The sequence below is a fragment of the Salvelinus fontinalis genome, chromosome 21 (assembly GCF_029448725.1).
Source record: "Salvelinus fontinalis isolate EN_2023a chromosome 21, ASM2944872v1, whole genome shotgun sequence".
Classification (NCBI taxonomy): domain Eukaryota; kingdom Metazoa; phylum Chordata; class Actinopteri; order Salmoniformes; family Salmonidae; genus Salvelinus; species Salvelinus fontinalis.
The window spans coordinates 4,498,612-4,519,324 of record NC_074685.1 but is presented as its reverse complement, the minus strand read 5'-3'; the positions used below and the strand labels follow the sequence as shown (position 1 = coordinate 4,519,324).

Here is a 20,713-nt window from a genome sequence, read left to right as displayed (position 1 = left end):
TCTGGGTAGAGGACTCTGGGTGTCTGGGTAGAGGACTCTGGGTGTCTGGGTAGAGGACTCTGGGTGTCTGGGTAGAGGACTCTGGGTGTCTGGGTAGAGGACTCTGGGTGTCTGGGTAGAGGACTCTGGGTGTCTGGGTAGAGGACTCTGGGTCTGGGTGTCTGGGTAGAGGACTCTGGGTCTGGGTAGAGGACTCTGGGTGTCTGGGTAGAGGGCTCTGGGTGTCTGGGTAGAGGGCTCTGGGTGTCTGGGTAGAGGGCTCTGGTTGTCTGGGTAGAGGGCTCTGGGTGTCTGGGTAGAGGGCTCTGGGTGTCTGGGTAGAGGGCTCTGGGTGTCTGGGTAGAGGGCTCTGGGTGTCTGGGTAGAGGGCTCTGGGTGTCTGGGTAGAGGGCTCTGGGTGTCTGGGTAGAGGACTCTGGGTGTCTGGGTAGAGGGCTCTGGGTTTTGGGTGTCTGGGTGTCTGGGTAGAGGGCTCTGGGTTTTGGGTGAGTCTGGCTGGTCTCTGGGTCTCAGGCTGGTTGTCCTCCTGCTGGTCCTCTGTGCTGCTCTCGGACTCAGCTATACTCTGTCATGTTGTGTGTCTGCTGGTACCAGTCCTCTTCTCTGTCATGGTGTGTTTCTGCTGGTACCAGTCCTCTTCTCTGTCATGGTGTGTCTCTGCTGGTACCAGTCCTCTACTCTGTCATGTTGTGTGTCTGCTGGTACCAGTCCTCTACTCTGTCATGTTGTGTGTCTGCTGGAACCAGTGTAACAGAGTTTAAAATATCTTCCCTCATGCTATCAAATTGGTTTATTTTCTATAGCTTAAATCTCGGTCATTCTGTGACCAGACCAGTCCTCTACTCAGTGATATTGAGTGTCTGCTGGTACCAACTATACTCTGTCATGTTGTGTGTCTGCTGGTACCAGTCCTCTACTCTGTCATGTTGTGTTTCTGCTGGTACCAGTCCTCTACTCTGTCATGGTGTGTTTCTGCTGGTACCAGTCCTCTACTCTGTCAAGGTGTGTTTCTGCTGGTACCAGTCCTCCACTCTGTCATGGTGTGTTTCTGCTGGTACCAGTCCTCTACTCTGTCATGGTGTGTTTCTGCTGGTACCAGTCCTCTACTCTGTCATGTTGTGTTTCTGCTGGTACCAGTCCTCTACTCTGTCATGGTGTGTTTCTGCTGCTACCAGTCCTCTACTCTGTCATGGTGTGTTTCTGCTGGTACCAGTCCTCTTCTCTGTCATGTTGTATGCATGCTGGAACCAGTCCTCTACTCTGTCATGTTGTGTCTCTGCTGGTACCAGTCCTCTACTCTGTCATGGTGTGTTTCTGCTGGTACCAGTCCTCTACTCTGTCATGTTGTGTTTCTGCTGGTACCAGTCCTCTACTCTGTCATGGTGTGTTTCTGCTGGTACCAGTCCTCTACTCTGTCATGGTGTGTTTCTGCTGGTACCAGTCCTCTACTCTGTCATGCTGTGTCTGCTGGTACCAGTCCTCTACTCTGTCATGGTGTGTTTCTGCTGGTACCAGTCCTCTACTCTGTCATGTTGTGTTTCTGCTGGTACCAGTCCTCTACTCTGTCATGCTGTGTCTGCTGGTACCAGTCCTCTTCTCTGTCATGGTGTGTTTCTGCTGGTACCAGTCCTCTACTCTGTCATGGTTTGTTTCTGCTGGTACCAGTCCTCTACTCTGTCATGGTGTGTGTCTGCTGGTACCAGTCCTCTTCTCTGTCATGGTGTGTTTCTGCTGGTACCAGTCCTCTTCTCTGTCATGCTGTGTCTGCTGGTACCAGCTCTTCTGTCATGTTGTGTTTCTGCTGGTACCAGTCCTCTACTCTGTCATGTTGTGTTTCTGCTGGTACCAGTCCTCTACTCTGTCATGGTGTGTTTCTGCTGGTACCAGTCCTCTACTCTGTCATGTTGTGTTTCTGCTGGTACCAGTCCTCTTCTCTGTCATGTTGTGTTTCTGCTGGTACCAGTCCTCTACTCTGTCATGGTGTGTTTCTGCTGGTACCAGTCCTCTACTCTGTCATGGTGTGTTTCTGCTGGTACCAGTCCTCTACTCTGTCATGTTGTGTGTCTGCTGGTACCAGTCCTCTACTCTGTCATGCTGTGTCTGCTGGTACCAGTCCTCTACTCTGTCATGTTGTGTTTCTGCTGGTACCAGTCCTCTACTCTGTCATGCTGTGTCTGCTGGTACCAGTCCTCTTCTCTGTCATGGTGTGTTTCTGCTGGTACCAGTCCTCTACTCTGTCATGGTGTGTTTCTGCTGGTACCAGTCCTCTACTCTGTCATGGTGTGTGTCTGCTGGTACCAGTCCTCTTCTCTGTCATGGTGTGTTTCTGCTGGTACCAGTCCTCTTCTCTGTCATGCTGTGTCTGCTGGTACCAGCTCTTCTGTCATGTTGTGTTTCTGCTGGTACCAGTCCTCTACTCTGTCATGTTGTGTTTCTGCTGGTACCAGTCCTCTACTCTGTCATGGTGTGTTTCTGCTGGTACCAGTCCTCTACTCTGTCATGGTGTGTTTCTGCTGGTACCAGTCCTCTACTCTGTCATGTTGTGTGTCTGCTGGTACCAGTCCTCTACTCTGTCATGTTGTGTGTCTGCTGATACTGCTCCAGCTCCCTCTTCTTCGTCATGGCGATGTGCAGTTGCTGTTTGATGATGGTGATGTGTGTCTCCAGCTCTGACAGCTCCTGCAGCATGGGGTTGGTCCTGGTCTGCAGACCCACCTGGACCAGGTCTGTCCTCCCGTTAGAGGTTGCCTGCTGGGGGACCAGGCTCTTCACCTGTGGAGGAAGAGGACAAAATAAGATATATTTGGTCACCTCCCCCCATCTAAAATGGTCCCCCAATCAAAATAGGAATTACAGTGCTTCAGAAAGTATTCAACCCCCTGGACTTTCCCCACATTTTGTTATGTTACAAAGTGGGATTTAATTGTAATTTTTTTTGTTAACAATCTACACAAAAATACAAAATAATGTGAAAGTGGAAGAAAATTTTTAAAAAATTCTAAAATATATGAAAAATAAAACAATAATATATCTTGATTAGACCACCTGAGTCAATACATGTTAGAAACACCTGTCAGCAATTATAGCTGTGAGTCTCTAAGAGCTTTGACCACCTGGATTGTACAATATTTACCCATCAATCTTTCAAACATTCTTCAAGCTCTGTCAAGTTGATTGATGATCATTGCTAGACAGCCATTTTCAAATCTTGCCATAGATTCAAGCCAGTTTTTAGGTCAATTGTAACTAGTCCACTCAGGAACATTCAATATCGTCTTGGTAAGCAGTGTAGATTTGGTGTTGTGTTTTAGGTTATTGTCCTGCTCAAAAGGGGAATGAGGTTTTACTCTAGGATTTTGCCTGTGTAGAAATATGACAAGCATACCCATAACATGATGCAGCGACCACGATGATTGAAAAGAGGGTGCTGTTGGATTTGCACCAAACATAATGCTTTGTATTCAGGACAAAAATTTCATTTCATTCTTTGCAGTATTAATTTAGTGCCTTGTTGCAAACAGGATGCATGTTTTGGAATAATTTTATTCTGTACGGGCTTTCTTCTTTTCACTCTGTCAATAAGGTTAGTATTGTGGAGTAACTACAATGTTGTTGATTCATCTTCAGTTTTCTCCTGTCACAGACTTTAAACTCCTTTCTCACCGGCAACTGAGTTAGACAGGACGCATGTGTCTTCGTAGTGACTCGGTGTAGTGATACACCATCCAAAGGGTAATTAATAACTTCACCATGCTCAAAGGGTTAAATAAAATAAAGGTAAAATAAAAAGGGATATGCATATGTCTGTTTTTTAAACCCATCTACCAATAGGTGCCCTTCTTTTCCAGGCATCAGAAAACCTCCCTGGTCTTTGTGGTTGAATCTGTGCTTGAAATTCACTGATTGACTGAGAGACCTTACTTGTGATTGTATGTGTGGGGTACAGAGATCAGGTAGTTATTAAAAAATCATGTTAAACACTATTATTTCACACAGAGTGAGTCAATGCAACTTATATGACTTGTTAAGCACATTCTTACTCCTGAACTTTAGGCTTGCCATAACAAAGGGGTTGAATACTTACTGAGTCAAGACATTTAAGCTTTACATTTTTTATACATTTCTAAACATTTCTAAAAACTAAATTCAACTTTGACATTTTGGGATATTGTTTGTAGACTAGTGACACAAAATCAAAATTTAATCCATTTTAAATTCAGGCTTTAACACAACGAAATGTCGCAAAAATCAAGGGGGTAGAGTGCTTTCTGAAGGCAAATTAGAGAAATTATTTTATTTATGTTTGAAATGACCTTATTTGATCAATCCATTATGAATAAACCATAACTACTGGTATTGGCTAGCTTTATTTGAAATAATTAAGTCTCTCGAATACATAAAATAGCTCTTACCGATGTTTTAAAACCGATGTATTTTCACATCCGGATGAAAAGCGTGCCCAAAGTAAACTGCCTGCTACTCAGGCCCAGAAGCTAGGATATGCATATTATTAGTAGATTTGGATAGAAAACACTCTGAAGTTTCTAAAACTGTTTTAATAATGTCTGTGAGTATAACAGAACTGATTTGGCAGGGGAAACCCCGAGCACAATCCATCCAGGGACATTTTTGGGGGGTCAATGTGTTTTCCATTAGTTTTCTATGGGAAGCCCTTTTTAATAACCTCTTAAGGATCCCTTACTTACTTCCGCTCGAATACCGGTAACGGGATTATTTTGACAACATCCAGTGAAATTGCAGCGAGCCAAATTCAAAAACAGATAAAAATTCATAAAACATACAAGTGTTATGCATCAAAATAAAGCTTAAAAATGTGTTTTGTGCTTGAGGTGGCAATGCTACCTGAGAAGGAGGAGATGAAGGAGGTGAAAGGGCTGAGTGAGGAGTAGGAGAGCAATCGCAGGGGGGAGACTCCAGAATGTTTAGATGGGACTCCTGAGGTGGAGGAGAGCAATCACAGGGGGGAGACTCCAGAACGTTTAGATGGGACTCCTGAGGTGGAGGAGAGCAATCACAGGGGGGAGACTCCAGAACGTTAAGCAGGGACTCCTGAGGTGGGATCCTCCTCCTGTTGCAGTTGGAGCTGTTCCATGGTACACATGGCTGCAGTTGTTGTTGGTTGTTACCCATGATGCACCTTGGGGTCAAACAAAAAAAACACAGATTTTATTGTGGCGTTGTGATCTTGTGTTTTCCAGTATTCTTTATATGCCACTGGTCACCCTGTCGCCACTGGTCGCCCTGTCGCCACTGGTCGCCCTGTCGCCACTGGTCGCCCTGTCGCCACTGGTCGCCCTGTCGCCTGGTCGCCCTGTCGCCACTGGTCGCCCTGTCGCCACTGGTCGCCCTGTCGCCACTGGTCGCCCTGTCGCCACTGGTCGCCCTGTCGCCACTGGTCGCCCTGTCGCCACTGGTCGCCCTGTCGCCACTGGTCACCCTGTCGCCACTGGTCACCCTGTCGCCACTGGTCACACTGTCGTTCTTTTCCACAGTCAATACGGCAGTGGCTGTTAATTAAAAAAAGCAACAGGGGACCTAATCTACGATATACAGAGATCAGTGGAGGCTGCTGAGGGTTCATACTATTAGCTGAAATGGAGCAAATGGAATGGCGTCCTGGAAACCACGTGTTGGATGGCATCTGATACCATTCCACTAATTATTCTCCAGCCATTACCATGAGCCCGTCCTCCCCAAATTAGAATGTCACCAACCTCCTGTGACAGAGGAGCCACGTTTCGGAGACTACAGTGCAACGTCTGTCGGGTCATTATTTTACAGTGATACGCAAGACTGACTCGATACATAGTGAGTCATCTATACACATTAAAAGTTATTTTTTTAAATGAGATTCACTATCTATTACTGGACATGGTACATGAGAGAATAGGATCTGTACCACGGCCAGTGAGTAGGCTGAGTCATCGAATAGGTTTTTGAAGTGTGCGTCTAAGAATGACCCTCATTCCATAGGGTTCTGGTCAAAAGTAGTGCACTATGTAGGGAATAGGGTTCCATAGGGCTCTGGTCTAAAGTAGTGCACTATATATGGAATAGGGTGCCATAGGGTTCTGGTCAAAAGTAGTGCACTATATAGGGAATAGGGTTCTATAGGGCTCTGGTCTAAAGTAGTGCACTATATATGGAATAGGGTGCCATAGGGTTCTGGTCAAAAGTAGTGCACTATATAGGGAATAAGGTTCTATAGGGCTCTGGTCTAAAGTAGTGCACTATATATGGAATAGGGTTCCATTCGGGTTCTGGTCTAAAGTAGTGCACTATATAGGGAATAGGGTTCCATAGGGTTCTGGTCAAAAGTAGTGCACTATATAGGGAATAGGGTTCTATAGGGCTCTGGTCTAAAGTAGTGCACTATATATGGAATAGGGTGCCATAGGGTTCTGGTCAAAAGTAGTGCACTATATAGGGCAGGGGTGTCAAACTCATTCCACGGAGGGCCTAGTGTCTGCAGGTTTTTGTTTTTTCCTTTCAATAAAGCCCTAGACAACCAGGTGTGGGGAGTTCCTAACTAATTAGTGATGTTAATTCATCAATCAAGTATAAGGGAGGAGCGAAAACCCGCAGACACTCGGCCCTCCGTGGAATGAGTTTGACACCTGTGATGTAGGGAATAGTGTCTTCGCTATCATCACTGACAATTACATTTCATCTGTGATTTGAAACCAGTGACCGACGCTGTCAAACTGCCACCTTTAAATCACCAGTCAACCATCGGTCTTTTTCTGTACGGCTTTTATGTGAAGGTAAACGGGACATTGTTACCTTTCTTCTGGCTTGGCTACGGTCTGCAGTTTATCGTCATTGAAAGATGAGTTCATTGCTCGATGTAACCTCTGTGGGACAGAGCACACATAATATGTCAAACAGAAACTATACAGATACCAGGGTATGATATTCTCAGAAGAATTTCAGGCATTTCTGAAGGTGCCAGGCAGAAGTACTATCAGCCCACGGAGAGAAGTGCTATCAGCCCACGGAGAGAAGTGCTATCAGCCCACGGAGAGAAGTGCTATCAGCCCACGGAGAGAAGTGCTATCAGCCCACGGAGAGAAGTGCTATCAGCCCACGGAGAGAAGTGCTATCAGCCCACGGAGAGAAGTGCTATCAGCCCACGGAGAGAAGTGCTATCAGCCCACGGAGAGAAGTGCTATCAGCCCACGGAGAGAAGTGCTATCAGCCCACGGAGAGAAGTGCTATCAGCCCACGGAGAGAAGTACTATCAGCCCACGGAGAGAAGTACTATCAGCCCACGGAGAGAAGTACTATCAGCCCACGGAGAGAAGTACTATCAGCCCACGGAGAGAAGTACTATCAGCCCACGGAGAGAAGTACTATCAGCCCACGGAGAGAAGTACTATCAGCCCACGGAGAGAAGTACTATCAGCCCACGGAGAGAAGTACTATCAGCCCACGGAGAGAAGTACTATCAGCCCACGGAGAGAAGTACTATCAGCCCACGGAGAGAAGTACTATCAGCCCACGGAGAGAAGTACTATCAGCCCACGGAGAGAAGTACTATCAGCCCACGGAGAGAAGTACTATCAGCCCACGGAGAGAAGTACTATCAGCCCACAGAGAGAAGTACTATCAGCCCACGGAGAGAAGTACTATCAGCCCACGGAGAGAAGTACTATCAGCCCACGGAGAGAAGTACTATCAGCCCACGGAGAGAAGTACTATCAGCCCACGGAGAGAAGTACTATCAGCCCACGGAGAGAAGTACTATCAGCCCACGGAGAGAAGCACGAGATTGGAATTCACTCAGGTTTCCTTGTTAGTTAACACTATCAATATTTCCCTTTACTGTGCTAATTGTGATCGTAACATACCGAAACAAATTGATCTATGCAAGATTTAGTATGCAAAACATTTTTTTTTAGCATTGACATGCAGGACTCTACTCAGACCACCATATCCAATCAGAGCTGCAGTAAGCCTATATGCAAATAGACCATTGCCATATATGGATCTGTTCCATCCACTTAGAACTGGACTGTGTTTACAGCATGAGCGGTCGTGAGTAGATGCACTTGTTTTGAGATCATAGTGAGAGCTGCGTGTAGCAGCCTGGGTACATTTTGTTCATATTATTTGCTAGTTAGTGAGTTATTAGTCCAGTTATAGATAAGGGAGTGATTGCTTCCTACGAGCACAAAACGTCTACATTTCTAGACATCTTTGAAAAGCGAGTCAGGTAAATAGCTTTTTTTTCTCTTAAAGGGGCAGTGTTGTAATTTGAGACAGTGTTGAATAAGCTAAGTAGCCAATTGGCAGAAGGTAGCATAACTTGTCTCATTCTCTGTAATAATGGTATTGGGAAAAATAATCAATTTTATTTTGTAAAGTGGTTTCTTGCATCAAACAGCAACATTTTCAATCACCTCCTTGTCTGAAGGACAAGTGGATAAACAGGTTCATGTCAAGCCCTGCATGTTGTTTTTTTTAAATCTCAAGGAATGTAGGCCTACATTAAACACCACACATTGGCTGCTGCCGTAGGGTGAACGATACAACAGCTATTTTCATGTTAAAATGTTATGAGATGCCACTCTGGAAGGCCTACATTATGATCAAATAGCCAAAGTAGCCTACTTGGACACTTGTTACAACTGTAACTAAAAGTGGGTAAAGCCTCGGCACTCGGGAGCTAATAAAGACAGTTGATAGTTACCTTATCTACCTAACAAGTATGAAGCTAGTAAACATACCTGACAAGTATGAAGCTAGTAAACATAACTGACAAGTATGAAGCTAGTAAACATACCTGACAAGTATGAAGCTAGTAAACATACCTGACTCATGACGTTAGTTAAATAAATTACCTGTCTAGTATGCAGCCAGTACTAGTTAACACACCTGAGTAGTATTAAACCAGTAAAGATGGCGATAGTTAAGTTAGTTACCTGACTAGTATGAAGCCAATTAACATGGTGATAGTTAAGTTAGTTACCTGACTAGTATGAAGCCAATTAACATGGTGATAGTTAAGTTAGTTACCTGACTAGTATGCAGCCAGTTAACATAGTGATAGTTAAGTTAGTTACCTGACTAGTATGCAGCCAGTTAACATAGTGATAGTTAGTTAGTTACCTGACTAGTATGCAGCCAGTTAACATAGTGATAGTTAAGTTAGTTACCTGACTAGTATGCAGCCAGTTAACATAGTGATAGTTAAGTTAGTTACCTGACTAGTATGCAGCCAGTTAACATAGTGATAGTTAAGTTAGTTACCTGACTAGTATGCAGCCAGTTAACATAGTGATAGTTAGTTAGTTACCTGACTAGTATGCAGCCAGTTAACATAGTGATAGTTAAGTTAGTTACCTGACTAGTATGCAGCCAGTTAACATAGTGATAGTTAAGTTAGTTACCTGACTAGTATGCAGCCAGTTAACATAGTGATAGTTAAGTTAGTTACCTGACTAGTATGCAGCCAGTTAACATAGTGATAGTTAAGTTAGTTACCTGACTAGTATGCAGCCAGTTAACATAGTGATAGTTAAGTTAGTTACCTGACTAGTATGCAGCCAGTTAACATAGTGATAGTTAAGTTAGTTACCTGACTAGTATGCAGCCAGTTAACATAGTGATAGTTAAGTTAGTTACCTGACTAGTATGCAGCCAGTTAACATAGTGATAGTTAGTTACCTGACTAGTAAGCAGCCAGTTAACATAGTGATAGTTAAGTTAGTTACCTGACTAGTATGCAGCCAGTTAACATAGTGATAGTTAGTTACCTGACTAGTATGCAGCCAGTTAACATAGTGATAGTTAAGTTAGTTACCTGACTAGTATGCAGCCAGTTAACATAGTGATAGTTAAGTTAGTTACCTGACTAGTATGCAGCCAGTTAACATAGTGATAGTTAGTTACCTGACTAGTATGCAGCCAGTTAACATAGTGATAGTTAAGTTAGTTACCTGACTAGTATGCAGCCAGTTAACATAGTGATAGTTAGTTACCTGACTAGTAAGCAGCCAGTTAACATAGTGATAGTTAGTTACCTGACTAGTATGCAGCCAGTTAACATAGTGATAGTTAAGTTAGTTACCTGACTAGTATGCAGCCAGTTAACATAGTGATAGTTAAGTTAGTTACCTGACTAGTTTGCAGCCAGTTAACATAGTGATAGTTAAGTTAGTTACCTGACTAGTATGCAGCCAGTTAACATAGTGATAGTTAATTAGTTACCGGACTAGTATGCAGCCAGTTAACATAGTGATAGTTAAGTTAGTTACCTGACTAGTATGCAGCCAGTTAACGTAGTGATAGTTAAGTTAGTTACCTGACTAGTATGCAGCCAGTTAACATAGTGATAGTTAAGTTAGTTACCTGACTAGTATGCAGCCAGTTAACATAGTGATAGTTAAGTTAGTTACCTGACTAGTATGCAGCCAGTTAACATAGTGATAGTTAGTTACCTGACTAGTATGCAGCCAGTTAACATAGTGCTAGTTAGTTACCTGACTAGTAAGCAGCCAGTTAACATAGTGATAGTTAGTTACCTGACTAGTATGCAGCCAGTTAACATAGTGATAGTTAAGTTAGTTACCTGACTAGTATGCAGCCAGTTAACATAGTGATAGTTAAGTTAGTTACCTGACTAGTTTGCAGCCAGTTAACATAGTGATAGTTAAGTTAGTTACCTGACTAGTATGCAGCCAGTTAACATAGTGATAGTTAAGTTAGTTACCTGACTAGTATGCAGCCAGTTAACATAGTGATAGTTAGTTACCTGACTAGTATGCAGCCAGTTAACATAGTGATAGTTAGTTACCTGACTAGTATGCAGCCAGTTAACATAGTGATAGTTAGTTACCTGACTAGTATGCAGCCAGTTAACATAGTGATAGTTAAGTTAGTTACCTGACTAGTATGCAGCCAGTTAACGTAGTGATAGTTAAGTTAGTTACCTGACTAGTATGCAGCCAGTTAACATAGTGATAGTTAGTTACCTGACTAGTATGCAGCCAGTTAACATAGTGATAGTTAAGTTAGTTACCTGACTAGTATGCAGCCAGTTAACATAGTGATAGTTAGTTACCTGACTAGTATGCAGCCAGTTAACATAGTGATAGTTAGTTACCTGACTAGTAAGCAGCCAGTTAACATAGTGATAGTTAAGTTAGTTACCTGACTAGTATGCAGCCAGTTAACATAGTGATAGTTAAGTTAGTTACCTGACTAGTATGCAGCCAGTTAACATAGTGATAGTTAGTTACCTGACTAGTATGCAGCCAGTTAACGTAGTGATAGTTAGTTAGTTACCTGACTAGTATGCAGCCAGTTAACATAGTGATAGTTAAGTTAGTTACCTGACTAGTATGCAGCCAGTTAACATAGTGATAGTTAAGTTAGTTACCTGACTAGTATGCAGCCAGTTAACATAGTGATAGTTAAGTTAGTTACCTGACTAGTTTGCAGCCAGTTAACATAGTGATAGTTAGTTACCTGACTAGTATGCAGCCAGTACTTGAACTTGGGGTCCTTGACTCTGGGTATGACAAAGCGGTAGATGATGTGTTCAGCCAGGGTGGTGAGGAGAGACAGAACCAACCCGACACACAGCATCAAGAACAGGCCTGAGAAATGCTTAATGCCCATCTGTAGGGTCTGGAGAGAGCAGAGACAAACACACAGGATATAAAACACAGTTTGTACTGTATACTGTGAGTTCAGCATATCAATAAGTTAATCATTTGTACATTTCCCTTGAATCAAACTGAAATAGTTCACACGTTATTTATGGAAGCTTATTGAAGATAAACAAATGGGCAGTTGTATCTTCTGTTGCAGCGACAAGCTTGTGTAATTTATAATGAACATCATTAAGACTTTTTGAAAAACACAGAATAGAGATGATTTAGCATTGTGATGTAGTACATCAGTATTAGTATTGAAGTAGTATGATGTACATTACCGTTGTGACTGAAGTAGTATGATGTACATTACCTCTGTGACTGATTGAAGTAGAGTGATGTATATTACCTCTGTGACTGATTGAAGTAGTATGATGTACAGTACATTACCGCTGTGACTGAAGTAGTATGATGTACATTACCACTGTGACTGAAGTAGTATGATGTACATTACCGCTGTGACTGAATTAGTATGATGTACATTACCGCTGTGACTGATTGAATTAGTATGATGTACATTACCGCTGTGACTGAAGTAGTATGATGTACATTACCTCTGTGACTGATTGAAGTAGTATGATGTACAGTACATTACCTCTGTGACTGATTGAAGTAGTATGATGTACATTACCTCTGTGACTGAATTAGTATGATGTACATTACCACTGTGACTGAATTAGTATGATGTACATTACCTCTGTGACTGATTGAATTAGTATGATGTACATTACCACTGTGACTGAATTAGTATGATGTACATTACCTCTGTGACTGATTGAAGTAGTATGATGTACATTACCTCTGTGACTGAATTAGTATGATGTACATTACCGCTGTGACTGAATTAGTATGATGTACATTACCGCTGTGACTGAAGTATTATGACGTACATTACCTCTGTGACTGCGAAGCTCCGTTTCCCACAGGGCACCACCTTGTACCACTTATCATGCAGCATGTCTATGAAGCCGTCTGACTTGTACTGGCTCACCAGCTCTGAGATGTTAGAGGTCAGGGGAGAGTTCTGACGCAGGCCGATGCCATAACCTGGGAACAGATACACACACAGAATGACTTAGACAACACAGCAGGCCGATGCCATAACCTGGGAACAGATACACACACAGAATGACTTAGACAACACAGCAGGCCGATGCCATAACCTGGGAAGTGGGAACGAACAAAGACACCAGCAGTACTACAGCGGTGTGAAGAGGAGACAGGACAGGGGTCACCTTGTTCCTCTGGAGGGTGGGTATAGCAGTTATTTCATCTCAAACTACTCGCCTTCAGTGACAACTAGACACAGTCACACAGAGGGACAGAAAACATATCAATCAGATCCACTTCGGTGATCTTAGACTCGTGTTTCACATGTATGTGTGTACATAACTTTATCTGTTTGTATCTGAGGATCTATATGACAATGGATAGTCTTGTCTTATCCTTTCTACCAGTGGTTCTACATTATACAGTCGTGGCCAAAACTTTTGAGAATGACACAAATATTAATTTTCACAAAGTCTGCTGCCTTAGTTTGTATGATGGCAATTTGCATATACTCCAGAATGTTATGAATAGTGATCAGATGAATTGCAAAGACCCTCTTTGCCATGCAAATGAACTGAATCCCCCAAAAACATTTCCACTGCATTTCAGCTCTGCCACAAAAGGACCAGCTGACATCATGTCAGTGATTTTCTCGTTAACACAGGTGTGAGTGTTGATGAGGACAAGGCTGGAGCTCACTCTGTCATGTTGATTGAGTTTGAATAACAGACTGGAAGCTTCAAAAGGAGGGTGGTGCTTGGAATCATTGTTCTTCCTCTGTCAATCATGGTTACCTGCAAGGAAACATGTGCCGTCATCATTGCTTTGCACAAAAAGGGCTTCACAGGCAAGGATATTGCTGCCAGAAAGATTGCACCTAAATCAACCATTTATCGGATAATCAAGAACTTCAAGGAGAGCGGTTCAATTGTTGTGAAGAAGGCTTCAGGGCGCCCAAGAAAGTCCAGCAAGCGCCAGGACCGTCTCCTAAAGTTGATTCAGCTGCGGGATCGGGGCACCACCAGTACAGAGCTTGGTCAGGAATGGCAGCAGGCAGGTGTGAGTGCATCTGCACACACAGTGAGGCGAAGACTTTTGGAGGATGGCCTGGTGTCAAGTAGGGACAGCAAAGAAGCCACTTCTCTCCAGGAAAAACGTCAGGGACAGACTGATATTCTGCAAAAGCTACAGGGATTGGACTGCTGAGGACTGGGGTAAAGTCATTTTCTCTGATGAATCCCCTTTCTGATTGTTTGGGATATCTGTAAAAAAGCTTGTCCGGAGAAGACAAGGTGAGTGTTACCATCAGTCCTGTGTCATGACAACAGTAAAGCATCCTGAGACCATTCATGTGTGGGTTTGCTTCTCAGCCAAGGGAGTGGGCTCACTCACAATTTTGCCTAAGAACACAGCCATGAATAAAGAATGGTACCAACACATCCTCCGAGAGCAACTTCTCCCAACCATCCAGGAACAGTTTGGGGACGAACAATGCCTTTTCCAGCATGATGGAGCACCTTGCCATAAGGCAAGTGATAACTAAGTGGCTAAGGTAACAAAACATCGATATTTTGGGTCCATGGCCAGGAAACTCCCCAGACCTTAATCCCATTGAGAACTTGTGGTCAATCCTCAAAAGGCGGGTGGACAAACAAAAACCCACAAATTCTGACAAACTCCAAGCATTGATTATGCAAGAATGGGCTGCCATCAGTCAGGATGTGGCCCAGAAGTTAATGGACAGCATGCCAGGGCGGATTGCAGAGGTCCTGAAAAGAAGGGTCAACACTGCAAATATTGACTCTTTGATTCAACTTCATGTAATTATCAATAAAAGCCTTTGACACTTATGAAATGCTTGTAATTATACTTCAGTATTCCATAGTAACATCTGACAAAAAATATCTAGACACTGAAGCAGCAAACTTTGTGGAAATTAATATTTGTGTCATTCTCAAAACTTTTGGCCACGACTGTAATGTATAGCCTTGTCTTATCCTTTCTACCAACGGTTCTATAGCTAGCACGAAAAGGAGAGGGGACAGAGGGCATACCTGTCTCGTTCCTCTTCATTATGGATACAGAATGAACACTTTGTTTCATGTCAATCTACTTGCCTTCAATTGCAAATGGTTTCCCCACGGTGAGTGTCTTGCATTCTGCATCGATAGACACCTCGTGGTCGAGTAAGGCCTTGTCCATGATGAAAGCATCCAGTTGCTGAGGATCGTGCCTGAAAAGACATTTGCTACTGAATACATTGCATCTCTCTAACATTGTCTGTGACCCAATGAGACCTTAGTCCCTATTTAGTGCACTACTTTTGACCAGGGCCAATAGGATATAGGGTGCTATTTGAGATGCAGTCTTGAACATGGACAATCAACATCAGGAAAGGTTGTTTTTACAAAATTAATTAATTTAACCTTTATTTAACCTTTATTTATCTCGGTAAGTCAGTTAAGAACACATTCTTATTTACAATGACGGCCTACCAAAAGGCAAAAGGTCTCCTGCGGGGATGAGGGCTGGGATTAAAAATAAATTAAATAAAAATATAGGACAAAACACACATCACGACAAGAGAGACAACACAACACTACATAAAGACAGATATAAGACAACAACACAGCATGGTAGCAACACATGACAACATAGCATGGCAGCAACACATGACAACACCGCATGACAGCAACACATGACAACACCGCATGGTAGCAACACATGACAACATAGCATGGTAGCAACACATGACAACATAGCATGGTAGCAACACAACATGGTAGCAACACAACATGGTAGCAACACAACATGGTAGCAACACAACATGATAGCAACACAGCATGGTAGCAACACATGACAACATAGCATGGCAGCAACACATGACAACATAGCATGGCAGCAACACATGACAACATAGCATGGCAGCAACACATGACAACATAGCATGGTAGCAACACATGACAACATAGCATGGTAGCAACACATGACAACATAGCATGGCAGCAACACATGACAACATAGCATGGCAGCAACACATGACAACACAGCATGGTAGCAACACATGACAACATAGCATGGTAGCAACACATGACAACATAGCATGGCAGCAACACATGACAACATAGCATGGTAGCAACACATGACAACATAGCATGGCAGCAACACATGACAACATAGCATGGTAACAACACATGACAACATAGCATGGCAGCAACACATGACAACATAGCATGGTAGCAACACATGACAACATAGCATGGTAACAACACATGACAACATAGCATGGCAGCAACACAACATGGCAGCAACACATGACAACATAGCATGGTAACAACACATGACAACACCGCATGGTAGCAACACATGACAACATAGCATGGCAGCAACACATGACAACACAGCATGGTAGCAACACAACATTAGACAGCATGGTAGCAACACAAAACAGGGTACAAGCATTATAGGCACAAACAACAGCACAAAGGGCAAGAAGGTAGAGACAACAATACATCACACAAAGCAACCACAACTGTCAGTAAAAGTGTCCATGATTGAGTCTTACCTACTGATGTTAGACATGCAAAATTTTACATGTTTGTCATTTAGCAGACACTCTTATCCAGAGTGACTTATTGGAGCAAAAAGGGTGAAGTGCCTTGCTCAAGGGCACAGACACACCTAGTCAGCTCGGGGATTCGAACCAGCTACCTTTTGGTAACTGGCCCAACACTCTAAATCGTTAGGCTGCCTGCCGTTAGCTATTTTTCAATTTCATTTTTTTATAACTTCCAGGCGTCCACATGTTAAGCCCTTTTTCATGCAGTGCATATTAACATATATTGTTGGCTATAGTAAAGATGTGGGAGGACTATCTCTGGCTCTGAAAGAAACTCAGGCAAGCAGATACAGTGTGCACTTCCTTATCAAAATATGTTCCAGAAGGATCTTATCAGTGGCGAGCAGGTGCAAGTCTTCAGTCATCTCCTCACTTCCCCCACACAGAGAGAAAGGTATGTACAGTACCAGTCAAAAGTTTGGACACACCTACTCATTCAAGGGTTTTTCTTTATTTTTACTGTTTTCTACATTGTAGAATAGTAGTGAAGACATCAAAATGATGAAATAACACATATGGAATTATGTAGTAACCAAAGAAGTGTTAAACAAATCAAAATAGATTTTAGAATCTTCAAAGTAGCCAAGTGTTTGCCTTGATGACAGCTTTACACATTCTTGGCATTCTCTCAACCAGCTTCATGTGTATTTTGATTTGTTTAACACTTTTTTGGTTACTACATGATTCCATATGTGTTATGTTATAGTTTCGATGTCTTCACCATTATTCTACAACGTATAAAAAAATACAAATAAAGAAAAACCCTTGAATGAGTAGGTGTGTCCAAACTTTTGACTGGTACTGTATATGTCATCACACCCAACCTGCCCTCTGCTCCAGTAACTCTGCTCTGCTCCAGAGAAGATGTGAGATGACTTGAGAGACCGTTTCAGATTGGGTAGCAGATATAGGAGGCAACAGGATACATAGCTAGCACCTCCAGTAGACCTGCGTTTCAAACACGTGTGTCACTGGAGAGGCTGGAACAGAGCCACTGACGCTGTCACTCACATACTATCAATAGATGGAGACTTTCCTATTGACCGGTTATTGTCCGTGTTAAATCGAGCCCTGTGTGGCAGAGTAGTATGGTGTTTTACTGCAGTATTAAACGTGTTAAATCTAGAGTAGTATGGTGTTTTACTGCAGTATTAAACGTGTTAAATCTAGAGTAGTATGGTGTTTTACTGCAGTATTAAACGTGTTAAATCTAGAGTAGTATGGTGTTTTACTGCAGTACGGAACGTGTTAAATCTAGAGTAGTATGGTGTTTTACTGCAGTACGGAACGTGTTAAATCTAGAGTAGTATGGTGTTTTACTGCAGTACGGAACGTGTTAAATCTAGAGTAGTATGGTGTTTTATGGCAGTACGGAACGTGTTAAATCTAGAGTAGTATGGTGTTTTATGGCAGTACGGAACGTGTTAAATCTAGAGTATTATGGTGTTTTATGGCAGTACGGAACGTGTTAAATCTAGAGTAGTATGGTGTTTTATGGCAGTACGGAACGTGTTAAATCTAGAGTATTATGGTGTTTTATGGCAGTACGGAACGTGTTAAATCTAGAGTATTATGGTGTTTTATGGCAGTACGGAACGTGTTAAATCTAGAGTATTATGGTGTTTTATGGCAGTACGGAACGTGTTAAATCTAGAGTATTATGGTGTTTTATGGCAGTACGGAACGTGTTAAATCTAGAGTATTATGGTGTTTTATGGCAGTACGGAACGTGTTAAATCTAGAGTATTATGGTGTTTTATGGCAGTACAGAACGTGTTAAATCTAGCCCTATGTGGCAGAGTATTATGAGTGGGACATTCAGAACAGTTATGAAGTCTCCCTGTATAAAGCCAGTATTGTTTAATCTTGGTACCGGTGTTAAAGCTGTGACGAGTCAGTATTGTATAGTCATGACTCACTTCAGATGTTCTATTCCACCTGGGGTTGCTGGTACGTTGTACCGTCTCATGTATTCATGCATCTCCGGAAAGCTTTTCTTCAGGTAATCCTCGGCACTGCTCTCCCGGACCGTGGCGAAGCGGAACCCCTGTGACGGGTGATGAAGCTGGAGGAACAGAAAATACGGAACTGTTACTGTGGTCTCTAACCTCCTGTAACTGTTACTGTGGTCTAGTATCTCCTGTAACTGTTACTGTGGTCTAAACCTCCTGTAACTGTTACTGTGGTCTAGTATCTCCTGTAACTGTTACTGTGGTCTCTAACCTCCTGGAACTGTTACTGTGGTCTATAACCTCCTGTAACTGTTACTGTGGTCTAGTATCTCCTGTAACTGTTACTGTGGTCTCCTACCTCCTGTAACTGTAACTGTGATCTCCTACCTCCTGTAACTGTTACTGTGGTCTAGTATCTCCTGTAACTGTTACTGTGGTCTCTTACCTCCTGTAACTGTTACTGTGGTATAATACCTCCTGGAACTGTTACTGTGGTCTCTTACCTCCTGTAACTGTTACTGTGGTCTAATACCTCCTGGAACTGTTACTGTGGTCTAGTATCTCCTGTAACTGTTACTGTGGTCTAGTATCTCCTGTAACTGTTACTGTGGTCTGAAACATCCTGTAATTGTTTTAGTGGTCTACTACCTCCTGTAACTATACTCCATACCTCCTGTAACTGTGCTCTATTACCCCCTGTAACTGTTAGTGTGGTCTAAACCTCATGTAACTGTGGTCTATTACCCCCTGTAACTGTGGTCTATAACCTCCTGTGACTGTGGTCTATAACATCCTGTAACTGTGGTCTCTAACCTCCTGTAACTGTGGTATATATTATCTCCTGTAACTGTGGTCTATTACCCCCTGTAACTGTGGTCTAAAACCTCCTGTGACTGTGGTCTATAACCTCCTGTAACTGTTACTGTGGTCTCTAACCTCCTGTAACTGTTACTGTGGTCTAGTATCTCCTGTAACTGTTACTGTGGTCTAGTATCTCCTGTAACTGTTACTGTGGTCTAGTACCTCCTGTAACTGTTACTGTGGTCTAGTACCTCCTGTAACTGTTACTGTGGTCTAGTACCTCCTGGAACTGTTACTGTGGTCTCTAACCTCCTGTAACTGTTACTGTGGTCTAGTACCTCCTGTAACTGTTACTGTGGTCTAGTACCTCCTGTAACTGTTACTGTGGTCTAATACCTCCTGTAACTGTTACTGTGGTCTAATACTCCTGTAACTGTTACTGTGGTCTAGGACCTCCTGTAACCGTTACTGTGGTCTAGTACCTCCTGTAACCGTTACTGTGGTCTAGTACCTCCTGTAACTGTTACTGTGGTCTAGTATCTCCTGTAACTGTTACTGTGGTCTCTTACCTCCTGTAACTGTTACTGTGGTCTAATACCTCCTGGAACTGTTACTGTGGTCTCTTACCTCCTGTAACTGTTACTGTGGTCTAATACCTCCTGGAACTGTTACTGTGGTCTAGTATCTCCTGTAACTGTTACTGTGGTCTAGTATCTCCTGTAACTGTTACTGTGGTCTAGTATCTCCTGTAACTGTTACTGTGGTCTGAAACATCCTGTAATTGTTTTAGTGGTCTACTACCTCCTGTAACTATACTCCATACCTCCTGTAACTGTGCTCTATTACCCCCTGTAACTGTTAGTGTGGTCTAAACCTCATGTAACTGTGGTCTATTACCCCCTGTAACTGTGGTCTATAACATCCTGTAACTGTGGTCTCTAACCTCCTGTAACTGTGGTATATATTATCTCCTGTAACTGTGGTCTATTACCCCCTGTAACTGTGGTCTAAAACCTCCTGTGACTGTGGTCTATAACCTCATGTAACTGTTACTGTGGTCTCTAACCTCCTGTAACTGTTACTGTGGTCTCCTACCTCCTGTAACTGTTACTGTGGTCTAGTACCTCCTGTAACTGTTACTGTGGTCTAGTATCTCCTGTAACTGTTACTGTGGTCTAGTACCTCCTGTAACTGTTACTGTGGTCTAGTACCTCCTGTAACTGTTACTGTGGTCTAGTACCTCCTGGAACTGTTACTGTGGTCTCTAACCTCCTGTAACTGTTACTGTGGTCTAGTACCTCCTGTAACTGTTACTGTGGTCTAGTACCTCCTGTAACTGTTACTGTGGTCTAATACCTCCTGTAACTGTTACTGTGGTCTAATACTCCTGTAACTGTTACTGTGGTCTAGTACCTCCTGTAACCGTTACTGTGGTCTAGTACCTCCTGTAACCATTACTGTGGTCTAGTACCTCCTGTAACTGTTACTGTGGTCTAGTATCTCCTGTAACTGTTACTGTGGTCTAGTACCTCCTGTAACCGTTACTGTGGTCTAGTATCTCCTGTAACTGTTACTGTGGTCTGATACCTCCTGTAACTGTTACTGTGGTC

At 42.9% G+C, this 20,713-nt stretch overlaps 1 protein-coding gene across 1 annotated transcript in view; it reads right to left on the bottom strand.

The window, feature by feature from the left end:
- Positions 1 to 567: 567 nt before the first annotated feature.
- The window catches only part of LOC129818063 (glutamate receptor ionotropic, NMDA 3A-like), a 119,051-nt gene continuing 98,905 nt past the window's right edge, over positions 568 to 20,713 (bottom strand). Inside the window, exons 5-11 of the mRNA XM_055873606.1 lie at positions 18,270 to 18,415; positions 14,849 to 14,964; positions 12,577 to 12,728; positions 11,494 to 11,655; positions 6,805 to 6,875; positions 4,864 to 5,158; positions 568 to 2,772 (exon numbers count right to left, since the gene is read on the bottom strand). Of these exons, the coding sequence (XP_055729581.1) occupies positions 2,566 to 2,772; positions 4,864 to 5,158; positions 6,805 to 6,875; positions 11,494 to 11,655; positions 12,577 to 12,728; positions 14,849 to 14,964; positions 18,270 to 18,415 (1,149 nt within the window). The 3' untranslated portion in view covers positions 568 to 2,565. The remainder of the gene's footprint in view (positions 2,773 to 4,863; positions 5,159 to 6,804; positions 6,876 to 11,493; positions 11,656 to 12,576; positions 12,729 to 14,848; positions 14,965 to 18,269; positions 18,416 to 20,713) is intronic.